The sequence below is a fragment of the Dipodomys merriami genome, unplaced genomic scaffold (assembly GCF_024711535.1).
Source record: "Dipodomys merriami isolate MVZ:Mamm:240054 unplaced genomic scaffold, mDipMer1.0.p SCAF_160, whole genome shotgun sequence".
NCBI lineage: Eukaryota > Metazoa > Chordata > Mammalia > Rodentia > Heteromyidae > Dipodomys > Dipodomys merriami.
The window spans coordinates 299,557-315,090 of record NW_027202938.1 but is presented as its reverse complement, the minus strand read 5'-3'; the positions used below and the strand labels follow the sequence as shown (position 1 = coordinate 315,090).

Sequence of the window (15,534 nt, the reverse complement as noted above, 5' to 3'; positions counted from 1 at the left end):
ATGTCTAGTACATTGCCTTTTTTAAATCTGAAGTTACAGAATATTTCTCTCAGAAAATAAAAAATGAGATTGTATAATATCACCACCCCATACATCTTCACCAATATTGTACAAGTCCAAAAAAGGAGAAAAACTCTTCTTGTCATTTTTATTTAAAGGATCATCTTCACTATAGAGAAAGATATTTTATGTGCTTTGGAGATGGTCAGAAATTTCCAAGCCATTTGGCTTGAGAGAGCTTTAAATAGGGAATGAATTTAATGTACCTTTAATTCTGTCAAGTAAGAGAAATCCAGCTGAGGTTTGATCCAGGACAAAATCTGCCCTTGACACTAGAAAATCTGTCACATTAATCCTCCTGGCTCAGAATGAAAAGCTGAGAAACAGAGTGCCCAGGATAGAATGACGTGCCCAGATGAATGCTTTGAAACAAACTTTAAAACAGAATGACTTCAGACAGTACCAGGTCTTGGTGTGGAATCATCAGCACTTAAGAAAAAATAATTATGCTTGAGAAACATAGATAATTAAATGTGACAGTGCATAAAAGTAGAAGAAAACTATAGCTTAACTTTCCAACTCCAATAATGTGACATGCCACATAGATAAATAGTAGAATTTGTAAAATTTCATTTCACACTAGCATAGAAGAGATGGAGAGAAAAATTATGTCACCAGAAAATGACAGGGTAGATTTGCTAAGATTGCTATCATATACTGTATTTAAAGCAAAAATCTAATTGCTGTAATTTATCATACTTCTGGATATTAAAACCTTACTGATTTAAAGATTTTAATCATTTGCCATTTTTGCTCATAGTGACTTTTTATAGAAGATACTATGAAAATTTCTGATTTCATCAGCCTTTGTATGATTTTTAGGAGCTCCTATGCATAATTAACATATTTTAAATATATAATTGTGTTTGCAAAAGTAATAAAAAAATTCCATGTATACTTCTTTTAGTCTGTTCAATGGAATTTCTGGAACTGCTTTATAATTGCAGAGCCTAATGTGTGAGAATGTAGGCTGTTAGGCCCACTTTTAATTCCCTCTGAACACATCTAGCATCTTTAGGTTTGTACAGATTTTTTTTAAGGATCAGAGAAATTTGAAAGACATGATTCTACTGACTTTGGCATGAATTTGCCCCTTAGTCTAGAGAAAAGAATCACTGAGATAAGGCCTCTTCAAAAGAAAAGAAACAGTAAAAACATTAAATTATACTCTGTCCCTTGATTAGAAAAAAGGATGATACACAATAGAAAAAAAAAAAAAAAAGACTAGGATAAAGATGACCACTACAGGGAGAAAGGGTGGAGGAAAAAAGATATAGGCTGGAAAATAGCCAAAGGCAAAATTATTTCTCAGCTGTGGGTATGGGAAGCCTTGGGGAAATAAAATCCATTTCTATTTCAACATAACTTACAGGCTGCATCCAATTGTCTCCACCCTGGGAGAAGCTTAGTAGTTTGATGGATTTTGTGCACCTCGTAAGACCAAACTATGATCTTATATACCAGAGTGCTCATGAGTGTAGCTTGGCGATCTAATCCTGTGCATTTATTAAAATATACCATTATTTCCAAACAAAAGAAGCAATGTACAAATCAGTTTCCTAATCACCTATTCCAGACTAAACCTGTACCACCATTCCATGTGGTCATAGAGTCAAGAAGCCAGCTTCCACCCCTTTATTCCTCTTTGCCTCTTTCCCTCCAAATCTGCTCCCTAAATGTTACCTCCAAGACCTTCTCCTTTCCTTGTCTCTCAGCATGGCCCCTCTGCCTGATAAATAACCAAGTCTTCATTCTACAGGTGCAAAGTTCCCCATTAAGTGGACAGCCCCTGAAGCAGCCCTGTATGGGAGGTTCACAATCAAGTCTGATGTGTGGTCTTTTGGAATCTTACTCACAGAGCTGGTCACCAAAGGAAGAGTGCCATACCCAGGTAAGAACAGAACCCTTGGAAATGGACCTCTGATGGAACTTCTTCTGATACCCTCTGGGGATATCTCATCCATTTGTCTTTCTAACCCTGAACTCAGCATTGTGCAAGAGTTTGAAGAACAAAAACAGGTATTTCTTTAGCGAGAGGAAAAAGCAGAATCAGGAGCCACAGTGACATCCAGACAAGCAACCACCATGACCTGTGTGCCAGGATTGATGTAAGGAGCAGCCGGTGTGAATTTCAGTGCTCTGAGTATGTGGAATCTCTCCACTCTCAGTAGGGGCATGTGTCACCATTCCCAGAGCCCAAGTGTCACTGGCAGAGCCTCTGCCCAAATGGAGTTTACACATACGTCTGGAAAAGAGAAGGAGAAAAAACACCCACTGCTTTTTGATCACACTGTGGTACTGACCCATGGAGGGAACTTGGCAGGAAGATACAGGGACCTGTTCTCTCTGCAGGGCCCAGCTCCAGATGGCCAGAGCGCAGAAACAGGACAGGCAGTTTAGCCACCATTCTCTGCCTGTTGCTGAAGAGTTAAAATATAACGCTTTTCAGAAGCAAGTATAATGTAAGGAAACTGGAGAGTCTTAGACACTGGAATTGTTCTGGATTATCAGATGCATGCTCTTAAAAAAAAACATGGGTTGGGGTTATCCATGCTTAAATTCATTAATTTAGACAGATGGAGACATAAAGGACACTTGTACCATTTCACCTCCACGCTTTAGTGGTTATAGTGCAGGAACGATCTGCTTTTTGAAATGTTAAGGACATATTTTTTAGTTACTGCTGAACAAAGAAAGAACAGAGCTCTCCCTCATTCTCTGCCTAAAAAGGGAGAGCTGAAAGGAGGGGGAGAAAACAGCACAGTGATAGAAATGATAGTGGAGATTAATGAGGAATGTAAGTCTCTTGCAAATCCTGTGCTTGTAATCATATCTTTGCAGTCAGAGGAGCCAGGGAGAGCCGATTAATTTGTAATCCCTTTGTTCACTTTCTAAGATTCTTTCTGGTCATCTTCAGAAAACACAGAGAAAAGCATGTAAAAAGGATCTCCTTCAGGGGTTGGTATAACCTCCAGACCCCTAGGAGAGAGGGTTGGTACCCCAGCAAAATTGACAGAATCCGGTCTGTGACATACCCACACTGGCATTTGGAGATGCTGGTGTAAGTCAGGTTTATTGATGCTGTGGGTAGCTGCTGCTCCCAGCACGCACAAGTGGGCTGACACTCCAGGAAAGCCAAGCAGCACCGAAGAAAGGGTTTGGGAGGCCGGGGCTGCAGCACAGCATGAGTACTTTTGAATTGCTTCTCAAGGGGAAAAATGTGCCAGTCTGGGGATTTTTAAAGATGTAAAGGTACCTCTTTTTTTATTGTCTACATTTTGAACAGATTTCTTCCTGATCCCCCCCAGGTTTCTAGTCACCTGATGTGTTAAATGCATTCATGAGAAAGGTTAATATTGTTAGCATTTCTGTGAAGCCTTTCCTTCTAGTAATACAAAACTGCTTCTTTTTGTTTCTTGGGGTCACATACAGAAGCCAAGACAAAGGAGAGGAGGTGGGGCCTCAGAGGAGGAAGGCAGGTGTATTTCTGAGACAGAGGCTTTTGTCAGGTTGGTTTTAGCACTTAGATTAGGATTCATTCACTCAGCATCTCTTCAGTCAGTGTGAGCTGTGCCAGGCATTCATTCCCCCAGGATTCAGTACAAGGAAGACAGGCATGCCCTCCTGCAGCAATGACAGGCCAGGGTCTGTTCTAGGCAGTGAAGAGAGAGCACTGAACAAACGACTGTACCCCTGTACGCATGGAGCTTACAGTCAGCTAGCTAGAGCATGCATCAAGATCCAGGAAGAAGTCATTGTCATTTGTGACATATTTCTTGTGAGATGAAGTTCTTCTTTAGGGGCAGATTACTTAAATGTATGCTGTTGTGCCCCAACCTTAATTCTCATAATAGAGCTGAAGCACCTGCTTCAGATCCCTGCATACTACGGGATCTTTTCTCTTAGAATCTTGTGAGATGGCAAGGGAATCAGAAGAAGAACTGAGCCCAATGTATGATGCATAGTTATGTCAATGTACTAGTTTGTATGTGCTAGAGGCTTCGATCCCTGCCATTATTTGGTAGTGGCAGAACGTGGCAGAGAAGGCAAAGTAAACCAGACCTTGGAAGGCAAGTAGGGTTTTCATACATCATGGAAGTTAGGAGTCCCTAAGCATGGTACATGGGAAAGCCTCAGGACATAGGAGGCTGGACCAGTTCAAGGAGCCCCAGGGGTTGGGAAGAAGAAAAGGTATGTGAGATGAAGCCGCTGTGGTCAATTATAGGGGCCTTGTGGACTGGCATGGGAGACATGGGAGGCCAGCTGGTTGGCAGTGGTAGCCAAGGAGCTGTCAGGGGAGAGGGTGATGTGAGCTGCTACTCACCACAGAAAGCCACAAAAAAATTGTTCCCAGGCCTATTGTCCTAGTCATAGGCACTTCGTGGTTTTGTTTTTCTTTTAACTTAGCTATAATCATATTTAATTGGACTTCTGAATGTGACAGAAAATTCTTCTTGAGGGAGAAGCTTTTATGAAGGGATTGCAATTATAGGATTATTATCTTAATGAAGGATAACAATTCCAAGGCACAAACAGTTTCATTAAGCTTCATCCAGATGTCACTATGTTGGTGTGGCTAAGTCATTGTATACAGAAAGGGTGTGCGCCTTTCTTCAACTTCTTGCCTCAAGTCTTGGTGTCTGTTGATATGACCCCAGGTCAGAATCCCAGCCCCTGTCCAGCAGGCACTCCCATTCTACATTTTGCCACAGTAATTTCTCAGCTAGTTAGAATACACTTTTCAGTAATTTGGTAAGTAGTAGTACATTTTTCTGAATTCTTCCATAGCTAAGAATAGCCCTCTGGTACCATGTCACATAGAAAAAAGGAACTTTGGCTGGTAGGTGAGACTTACAAGTCCAAGAAGAGGAAGTCATGTGAGTTTCACAAAACTCTCCAGACATTTCTGTCCCACAGGAAAGTCATTCCAGCAAAGAACATCAGAGAATGAACTCAGAATGAGTGTGGGAGGTGTGACCAAGTGAAGGGCTAATGGACTGCCAGCCAGAACAATGGACTGATTGGCTGGTTAGTTAGGGGTTGGTTTGCGAAAGGAATGGGCCAAAGGGAAGAAGGGCACACTCAAAGCGAAGGAGAGCCTTAAAATCAAAGCATCATATTGAAGTATGATGCTGACATTGACAGGGCTGGGGGAGAGGGGGGATTAAATGACACAATGTTGCAGCAAAGTTGGAAGCTGTTACAAGAACAGCTCTGAGCTATCCCTTCCCTTCCCTGCTGGCAGCTTGACCTGAATACATTCGCCAAGCCTGCTTTGTCATACCAGGGTTTTGAACCATTCTTTGCATCAAGATTCAAACACATCTTATACTGATGGATAGTTGTATATGAGAAATGAAAACAGTTAGGAGCAGTTTTTAGACAGATGCAGAAGATCAGTTATGCATTGTAGCCTGTCATTTCACTTTCAGAGCTTCTCAAATCCTTCCCTCTGCCTTTCACTCTCACTCCCATGTCCAACTGGGCCATGACCTCCTAAGGGAACTTCTGCCTGGTCCCTCCCTCTCACCCCTCCGTCATTACCACCCCACCATTGTCACCAGCAGAATTAGAAAACTGATGGGTTATCTCACTCTAGTCCTAGCTAAAAACAGGGCCTTCTTTGGCCCAACACCTCCCTCCAGACCCCTCATTTGGCCTTCATCATCAGTGTTTTCTTTCACTCACTTCACACATGTTTACTGATTGCCTGCTATATGCCAAGGGCTGTTCCAGGCCCCCAAGAATAGAGCGGCAAAATGCATAATAACTCCTGCCCTCATGAACTTTCTTCTTAAGGAGACAGACAATAAATAAAGATACACTGAATGTTGGCTGGTAGTGATATGTGGGACATACATAAAGCAGGAGGTTGGTCAGGAGTAGGTGGCAGTGGCTTCCTGGAGCTCACTGCATGCATTGGTGTGAGTGTACACCTGGAAGAAGCTGAGGAGGTGTCTAGGGGAAAGGAAAGAGTAATCACTGCAGATTGCAAAGGTCCTGCAGAGCTGCAAGAGGCCAGTTGGGCTGGGGCATAGCGTGCAGGAGGCCATGGACACATCAGATAGGGTCTTCCAGGTGATTATTGGTACTCCTACCTTTAATCCTAGTGTGATGAGGACCAAGTGGCTCTGAGGGAGTGAATGACAAGATATAACATGAGTCCACTCTTGCCATCTCTCTCCAAAGGGAGTAGGGACACATCACAAGACTTTGGGTTGCTTTGTTTCCATTTTGTTCTTTGAGAAAGTGTCACTTTGTGTCCCAAGACAGCCTCAAACTCACTGTCTTCCTACTTCACCTGAAGAGTGGGATTACAATCATGTGCTGCCTGCCCTGGCCTGGCATAAAAGGCTCCTCTTGGACATGCAAATCTCCTTCTGTCTCAAATCCTTCAAACATCTAAACATCTAAACATCATCTAAACATCATCTCCTTTATGAAGCTTTTCTCATGTCCAGACCAAATGCTGATGCTGCTGTTAAATATCTGTGTTTCCCAGGAGCTCTGCCCTCTTCAAGGGAGACAGGAATTCTTTTTCTGTTTTCCCAGTGCCAGTGAATGGTTGAGTAAAACTGGGGAAAAAACCTATTTTAAGTTTAGTCCATAACCTACATAGTCTTTCTATTCTTATTTCATCATCTTTACACATTGATGTAATAGTAATATGCATTTCCCTAACCCTGGGTTAGCGTCTGTCATCAGAGTTTTTCTGGGAAATTGATGGTATGATCATACACCACATTCCAGCATCAGGAGAGGTAGACTGTCACAGCCACCCTGTGCCCTGGATCTTAACGGAACACCTGCTTTGCGTTATTTGGCAGGAGCCGGCAGAGCAGAAATGTTCTCTTAAGCAAATCACATTTATTCATGCATTTGAAGTAGAAAATCTTGCAGCAAGTGACAGCTGCTTGACTTTCTTGAATCATCTAGTCACTTGATAAGGACTTGAGGAAGTAAGAGAAATTAGTGATCTAATAGCACCTTCCTTACAGAATTACAGATCTTATCCAAGCACGATGGTGCATGTCTATAATCTCAGCTACTTAAGAAATAGAGACCTTGTCTGGAAAACAGACTAATAAGCAAGAAAGGCTGGGGTATGGCTCAGTTGGTAGACTGCTTGCTTCACAAGTTCAAGGTCCTGAGTTTGTTTTTTCTTTTTCTTTAAAAAACATAGAAAGATAGATTCTTTCCTGCTCTTCCCTCTCTGCCTTGGAGCCCTCAACAGTAGACCTGTTTCCCTGTGCTGAACCTACTGAGAGGAAATTCTTCCATGTGGTGGGAAGAGATTAGAGCTCTTCTGGCAGGAGCAGGCTGAAGCTTCTGACCCTAGCCGAGGTACAAGGTCCTCTGCTCTGTCCGCCCTGTCCACAATTACTGGAGCTTGATCTTCAGCTCAGTGTTCCAAGAGGGAATTCTGTCTGGAATGTCCAGAGGGCCTGCTGTGGGACAGGGGTCCCACAGGTTTCTTTTGGCCATTGTGGCACAGGAGAAGGAGAATGGTGTGAGGCCAGAGGCAGCCATGGAAGGACTTTTGCTCCAAACCCAGCATCAGAACCTGTGCACTGCTGCTTGTTGTCAGTTGTTCAGATGCCTGTCCTTCTGGATGGGCCACTCGGCCACTCTACAGTTCACTTCCCCTGCTCTGGGACAAAGGAGCTCTTTATGATATGATTCTTCATTATCAACTTCAAATAACCTTTGTAGGTATGGTACTTACAGTCCTCATTTCTGCTTATTAATACAGCAGGCAGGCAGGCAGAAAGAAAGAAGGAAGGAAGGAAAGAAAGACACCAGCCATCCACAAGGACAGAGGATTCAGTCTCCCTTCGTGCAGCAGGCCATTAGACATTTTCAAGTGATGCCAAGTTTATAGCTGACTTTTCTGCATCCACAGCCCTCTAAGAAATAAGGACATAAGGTAGCCAGCCAGGCAGGCTCCTGGTGACCTAGCTGTATTCATTCAGTGCCTATTCTGCATGTGTTAGTTTAGAATTCTTCTATTTGCTTCTATTGAAGGCCAGAAAAATGCTCTGGTCTGCTTTTGGTAGGGAAAATGTGAAGGACCTAGGAAATGAGAACATTGCAAATGAATATGGCCTTCCAACAAAGATGTTGCTGTTCTGTATTGTTTCTAGAGCAGTATTTCAAGAAAGCGGCAGGTCTGTTCTTGGTAAAAGGGTAACCATTAGAATTGCTTCTTTATCTGTTTGAACTCCCCCCTCCTCTTCTTGTCAGTCTTGCCTCAGCCTCCCACGTAACTGGCTCTTTGGGCATGTGCTACCATGTATTTTTGTATGTTGTAGAATTTACAGGCCATATAAAAGAACATGGCTCTTTTTGATGAATAAAAATCACAGGTATTGGTGTCATCTTCAAAAAAAAAAGAAAGAAGGAAGGAAGGAAGGAAGGAAGGAAGGAAGGAAAGAAGGGGAGAGAAAGAGAGAGAGAGGAAAAAACCAGCTGCCCTGAGGTTATCTGATAAGATAGACAACAAAGAAACAAAGCCAAGCCAGAAAATATTGCAACTTCTCTGGGTCACTCCTTTATTTTCACCTGTGCTCCTTGAGTTATTCTTGTGTGTGTATGCACACACACACACACACACACAAACACACACACATATGCATACCCTGGCCCTAGGTCTTGAACTCAGGGCTTGGGTGCTGGCCCTGAGCCTTTGGGCTCAAGGCTAGTGCTCTGCCACTTGAGTCACAGTTCCACTTCTGTTGCACATGCTCTTTGATCAGCATCCCTGAGCCCCACCTTTTTACCCTGATCCTATACCAAAGCCTAACTTGAAGCATCCTGGTTGTCCTAAGATAAGGAATCACCTGATCATCAGTGCCTGCACTGGGGCAGGCCCAGCTCCTACTGAACTTAGCAGGAGTCATGAACTCCACCCGGGCTCTCTCAGCTTCAGCACCACTGTTCTGCTCGGAGAAAACAGGACTTTTTGCAGGGCTTATGAAGAAAAGCTAGGGGAGCACAGGCAAAAGACCTCATCACAATATACTATCATTTCCTTTTAATAGAAAGCTCAATTTGCAAATGACATTCATTGTTAATATCATTCCCATTGTTCAAGTATTTCATTGCTCACATGACACCAAAATCCAGGTGCATGCACCCCATAGTCACGTCCAGATGCAAGATTGTCACAAAAAAATAGTTAAAGCCCATGATATGTCAGTGTCAACAATCTGAGGTCCTTAATGGAAAGCTATGCAAACAGAAACTATAAAACACTTTTCCTGAATAGAAGATGCAAGCATGTGAAAGCACAGAAAATGTTGAGGAATTTGTTGGCAAATGGGGAAACTGAGACCAGGGGAAATCAAGTGATATACAGAGAGATTCAGTCTAACATCAAGAAGTGACATCTAGTTCAGTTCTCTGTCAAGAAGCTTTTATCCTTTCTCCCAAAATATCAAAAATAAGAAAGGGGAGGGTCTCCCAAATTTACCTCTAGCTCAAAGAAAAGGAAAAGAGATGTTCACAGGTAAAAATGAGAGGCAAAAGAAGTCAGAGTCACTGGGTACCAGTGACTCATGCCTATAATTGTAGCTACTCAGGAGGCTGAGATCTGAGGATAAAGGTTCAAAGCCAGCCCAAGTAGGACAGTCCACGTTATCTCCAACTACCTAAAAAGCCAGAAGAAGTAGAGCTGTAGTTCAAGTGATAGAATGCTAGTTTTGAGCAAAATACTCCGAACAGTGCCCAGACCCTGAATTTAAGCCCCAGTATACGTACGCACACACACACAGAGAGAATGTATGGCAAGGTGTAGTGGTTCACACCTGTAATCTTAGCTATTTGAGAGGCAAGTTAGTGAGATTCCATCTCAACAAACAAGCCAGCATGATAATATGCATATTAATCCAAGCTACACTGGATCCCTAAGTATGAGGAACTCAGTTCAAGTTCAGCTCTGGCTAAAAGAGTGCCAGACTCTCAAACAAAAAGGACTGGAGGTATGTGGCTCAAATGGTAGACCTGTTTACCAAGAGTGAGGCCCCGGGTTCAAACTTCAGTACTGCCAAAAACAAAAATAAAAGAAGGAAGGAAGGAGAGAGGGAGGGAATGAGAGAAAGGAAAGATGGAAGGAAAGGAGGGACAAAAAAGGAGAGAAGGGGCACATGAATATAAGAATCCATCTTGTTCACAACTAGGCGGAATATGGATTTAAAAGTGCGAGTTGGAAACATGGTCTCTCTTGTTTGCTGGAGGAAGCCAGCAAAAGCGATTCCCAAAGCACAGCTGTCATAAAAACAGGAGGTGAGGTTAGTCCACTAGTTGGAGAATCTCGGCTGTTGTGTTCCAGGCTGCCGACCAGAACTGGTACTACAGCCATGCTCATGTTAGAGAGGTTCCATGGGGGATCTAGGAAGAGGAAATTGAAGGGAGAGACCCCTGAACAGCAAGGCTGCCAACGACTAAGTACCACTGAGTTGGGGCCCATGACAGTGACCTCCAACATGGACCATCTGCAGAGAGCAGGGCACGCTGCTCCCACAGAGCTGCAAGGGCAGAGGAAAGAGTTGGGACCAACCCAGGCATTGCAGCTATGTGTGCTGAGCCTCTTTCCCGACTGAAGGCTAGGAACAGGGCGCTTTGTGAGCAGAGCCCTGCCAGACACCACCAGCTAGTGGAGACTCTACTCCTGACTCCCTTTAGGATGCCTGGGTGTCAAACTGCTGATGACAAAGCTCCTGCTCTTCCATTTTCCTCTCACCTCCCCACTCAAAACCAGAAAAGAAAGAAAACTATTCCCAGGCATTTTCTTCCCCATTCACTTTCTGGGCTGCAAATTCAATGTTCCTTGGGCTGCCCTCCTGCCCGGCAGGCTCGTGGGCCCATCCTTTGTGAGTGTGCGCAAAGCCAGTGTCGCAGGAAAGGCACCTAAAAAGAGGAAATAGCAGTTTTCTTTTTAGCAAAAGCATGAAAGGGTCTTGTAAAAACTGAAACAGGCCCATCTGAAACAAGGGTACGGTGAAAGTCTGTTTTGCTAAAATTCTTAACATTTTCAGCCAGGTACCAGTCAGTGGCTCACACCTGTAATCCTAGCGACTCAGGAAACTGAGATCTGGGCATCATGGTTCAAAGCCAACATGGGCAGGAAAGTCCTTGAGACTCTTATCTCTAACCACCAGAAAACTGTAAATGGTGCTATGGCACAAAGTGGTAGAACACTAGCCTTGAGCAAAGAGCTCAAGAACAGCACCCAGTCCCATGACTGACAAATAAATAAAATAGATGGATGGATAGATAGATAGATAGATAGATAGATAGATAGATAGATAGATAGATAGATAGATAGATAGATAGGTAGGTAGATAGATAGATAGATAGATAGATAGATAGATAGATAGATAGATAGATAGATAGATAGATAGATAGATAGATAGATAGATAGATAGATCCAAAGTTCTTATAGCTGAGAATGCTGTTTTTAATACACTAACCCAGCCCATCTGACTGAGCTACTGTTTACACAACAAAAAGCAGCCCAATCCTCACTGAGTGGGTGCATCTTGATCATTGCTGAGGTACCTTGGGAAGGAGCCAGGCCTGTGGGTCAGCCATGCAAGTTCTGGCCTCCTGATGGTTGAGGGAGCTGGTCTCATTCCACTTGTCATTGTCAGCCAAGTACAGTGTCGAATATCCCACTTTTCTGGCAACGCTGTCACTGGTATGTTTCTCCTTGGCCCAGCATATGGAATTGTTCACATCTGCTCCCCAGGCCTCGGAGATCTGGGAGAAGGCAGCATGAGAGGAGAAACTAGAGGAGTGGGGCACAAGGGAGGGGTGCAGACAGGAAAGAGGCGGGGGGGGGAGCCTCAAGCATGGGAGCAGACAGTGTGGCCCTGCCAGCAGGCTCTGTGAGCCCAGGTAGAGCTCTGTTCCCTGGCAGCCCCTGCCCAGGAAGCAGGCTGCCTAGGGAGATGCCACATACTGAGCCCCAAGTTGCCACATCTGCTGGGTCAGAGTCTTGGGCTGAGCACTGGAAAAATAGGCTGACCCAAGTGGCCAATTAAACTTTCCATTGGCAGAGACTGAATTAAGAGTTTTGAAAGCAGGGTGGGGGAATATTTCCATTTGAGAAGTTTGTTTTTTAATGAAATGAAACATTTACCGACACAAGCTCCACAGAGCCACAGGAGAGTGATTAATTAAACTGTGGTGCCATGTTGAACAGAGAGATTCGACACCAGGCCTTAGAGCCCGAGGAAGCATTGTGGGAGGTTGCACCACCTCCACAAGCTCCTCAAGCTTCAGGCCTTCTGTCTGTCTTTCCTCCAGTTCCAGGGTTGGGGGCTCTCAACAGGGACAGGGACAAGAGAGCTTCCTTCCTGCAGGCTCAGGCTCTGTAGTTTCTGAAGTATTATGAAACTAGGAACTCAACCAACATATGTAGCTAAGCGAATGCTTCTGTGAATGCCAGTCTGTTAATAGGCTATCTCTTCCTGACCTTTCCCAGCTGCCTGCCAGCTTCCCCACCCAGCAGCTCCAAAGGCTTTCTTCTGCTTCTAGCTCCCACCCTGAATCCTGAGCTGCAGAATAGGAGAAGGATTTCAGCTCATTAGCTGCAGAAAGACCCAGCCAAAGAAGGCCAAGTGAAGGTGCACAGGGCACAGCAGACCCCATGCTCCTGTACCAGCCTCTCCTAAAACAAGGGTTGTTGTCTTGACATAAATGGGCTTGTTTTATAACAGCTAGAGTAAAGGCCTGCTTCACACAATAGAAAAACTAGACAGATTTACCACCTCCAGCATAGACTAAGAAAGCACCCTGAAAGGGTTCAGAAATAGGGATACAGGTTGACCCATTGCAACAATGAGATGTACAAGACGCTATGTCAAAAAACGAACTTTACCATTTAGGCGGGGTAGGGGACAGGAGAGTGTAGTTGTGGAGATAGGAGGGAAGGGATGGTAGGGGGAAAACAAAGGAGGAGGCAACAATGCTTGATAAGAAATGTACTCATTACCTTGCTCATGGAATTGTAACCCCTCTGTACAGTATTTTCACAAAAAAGGTGACTAACTGAGAAGACCATTGTTGACAGCCAGGAAGAGCCAGGATACCCCCAGCTCCAAAAGCCTTGACTGAGTGACTCTTACTCACAGGGACAAGGGTTACACCCTGGACTCAGATCCTCTGGCCAGGCTAACAAAGTTCTGGCTAACAGTTTGTATCTCCTTCCCCAAACTAAAGGAAGCTACACTGTGTTCTGCTCCTGACAGCCCAACAGACTGGGGGTAGGCAAGCAAGTCTGGATGTCTGTGTACAGTTTGAAATCAAATTCTTACTGTTGTAAATTAACTGGGTCAGAAGTTGGGGAAGATTCCATGTGACAGGCTCATGGCCAAGGAGTAGCCAAAACATACAAGATCTTGGCAAAGAGAGGAAAAAACACGATATCGCAAAAAGGAGAAGGAAAGTGAAGAGTAGTTCCTGGCAGTAGCTGGGAGAGGGTGAGGGCTTACCCCACCCCATGAGTGGTATTTCAAAACCACATGGTCGAGAAGCACCCCAGGAAGCTGCTCCCACTGGCCCGCCATGCCGTCCTAATGCCCTGCAGCCTCTTTCAGCATCAGGCTGCTCTCCCAGAGGGTCCACAAGGTTTCAATGATAGATGGCCTGGCTGAGGTCATCCGTACACATGCACCCCTGGAGACATCCTGTCTACCCATCAAAGTCACCAAACATCAGGGCACCGTGGGGTCACCAGTCCAGATGCTGCCCAGACACACTGGCATAACAGATCTCACATGGTGTACCAAGAACTCGCCCACCCATGAAGAAAACCAATTTATGGAATTACAAGTGGGGCTTACAGTAGCCATAGACAAGAATCAGTATATTTTCATTCCATGGCATAATTTTTTTTCTCTACCTTATTCATGTATTTTGTCTGCTTGATTGAAGTATAATTTCCATACAAGAAACTCAACCTTAAGACTACACGTCAATGAGTTTCGGTGAAGTCACATCACCATACAACATTGGGGTTGCAAACCTGCCTCCCAGCTTGTTTTGTTTTGTACTTCTTTCAGGATTGTAAAGACAAAAGATTGTGTGCAACCCACACTGCCAAAAATGTCTGTTGCTGACCCTTCACAGAGAGAGCACACTGGCCCTGATACACTATTTTCCTCAACCCCTCCGAGTCCCCTTTGACCCCTTACACATGTCCCTCCCTCCCCCTGGCAACCACAGATCTGCTTTCTATCCAGTCCTTTGCCTTTTCTAGGATTTTATATAAATGAAATCATACAGTATGACGCCCTTTGTGTCTGGCTTCTTTCACTTATAATGCATTTGAGATTCGTTGTCTGGGTTTTTGCATATGTGAGTTCTGCATTCCTTTGTTATTTCTATAAAGTATGATACCCTATTCAAGACAAGGTTCAACTCCTGAATGGGTTGGGGGCCCTCCTTGTGTTTTAAGCATGTGCAGACACAGAGGAGAAGAAAGGCAAGTTCCAGCACAGTGCTTGGGGTCTGGAGCCCAGGAGGGCCAGTTCTCACCACCCTTGTCTTTGCAGGCATGAACAACCGGGAAGTGCTGGAGCAGGTGGAGCGCGGCTATAGGATGCCTTGTCCACAGGACTGCCCCATCTCTCTGCACGAGCTCATGATCCACTGCTGGAAAAAGGACCCTGAAGAACGTCCTACCTTTGAGTACTTGCAGGGCTTCCTGGAAGACTACTTTACCGCCACAGAGCCCCAGTATCAGCCTGGTGAAAACCTGTGAGAGCTGGGTCTGCAGAGAGGCCTTGTCCCAGAGGTCTCCCCATCCCTCCCCATTAGCTTCCAATTCTGTAGCCAGCTGCCCCAGGCAGCGAGAACCGTCCAGGATCAGATTGCATGTGACTCTGAAGCTGACGAACTTCCATGGCCCTCATTAATGACACTTGTCCCCCAAATCCGAACCTCCTCTGTGAAGCATACGAGACAGAACCTTGTTATTTCTCAGACTTCGGAAATGCATTGTATCGATGTTATGTAAAAGGCCAAACCTCTGTTGAGTGTAAATAGTTACTCCAGTGCCAACGATCCTGATCCTCGTGCTTTCCTTTTTTTAAAATGCAAATCCTATGTGATTTTAACTCTGTCTTCACCTGATTCAACTAAAAAAAAAAAAAGTATTATTTTCCAAAAGTGGCCTCTTTGTCTAAAACAATAAAATTTTTTTTCATGTTTTAACAAAAATCAATCAAGACAGGTGTTTGGGTTTTTTTTCTTTTTTTATAAATATGGATTATATATATATATACATATATATATATATATATATATATATATATATATATATATATATATGTCCCTGTACATATACCATGTGGGTGCTAACGTGGAGGCCATGGCCAACCTGGGCTATGAAGCTGTGGGACCCAGACTAAGCTCTGACTGCAAAACCTCATCACAGCGTTGGCGGTATTCTGAAAGCCAGTACCCTTA

The 15,534-nt window shown here is 44.2% G+C and overlaps 1 protein-coding gene across 4 annotated transcripts in view; it reads left to right on the top strand.

Annotated features, from left to right (window-relative positions):
- Fyn (FYN proto-oncogene, Src family tyrosine kinase) overlaps positions 1–15,285 on the top strand; it is a 172,354-nt gene extending 157,069 nt beyond the window's left edge. For all 4 annotated transcript variants that reach the window (XM_070024761.1, XM_070024763.1, XM_070024762.1 and 1 more), the window contains 2 exons: positions 1,820–1,951; positions 14,619–15,285. In XM_070024761.1, the coding sequence (XP_069880862.1) occupies positions 1,820–1,951; positions 14,619–14,827 (341 nt within the window). In that variant the 3' untranslated portion in view covers positions 14,828–15,285. The remainder of the gene's footprint in view (positions 1–1,819; positions 1,952–14,618) is intronic.
- The last annotated feature ends 249 nt before the right edge of the window (positions 15,286–15,534 follow it).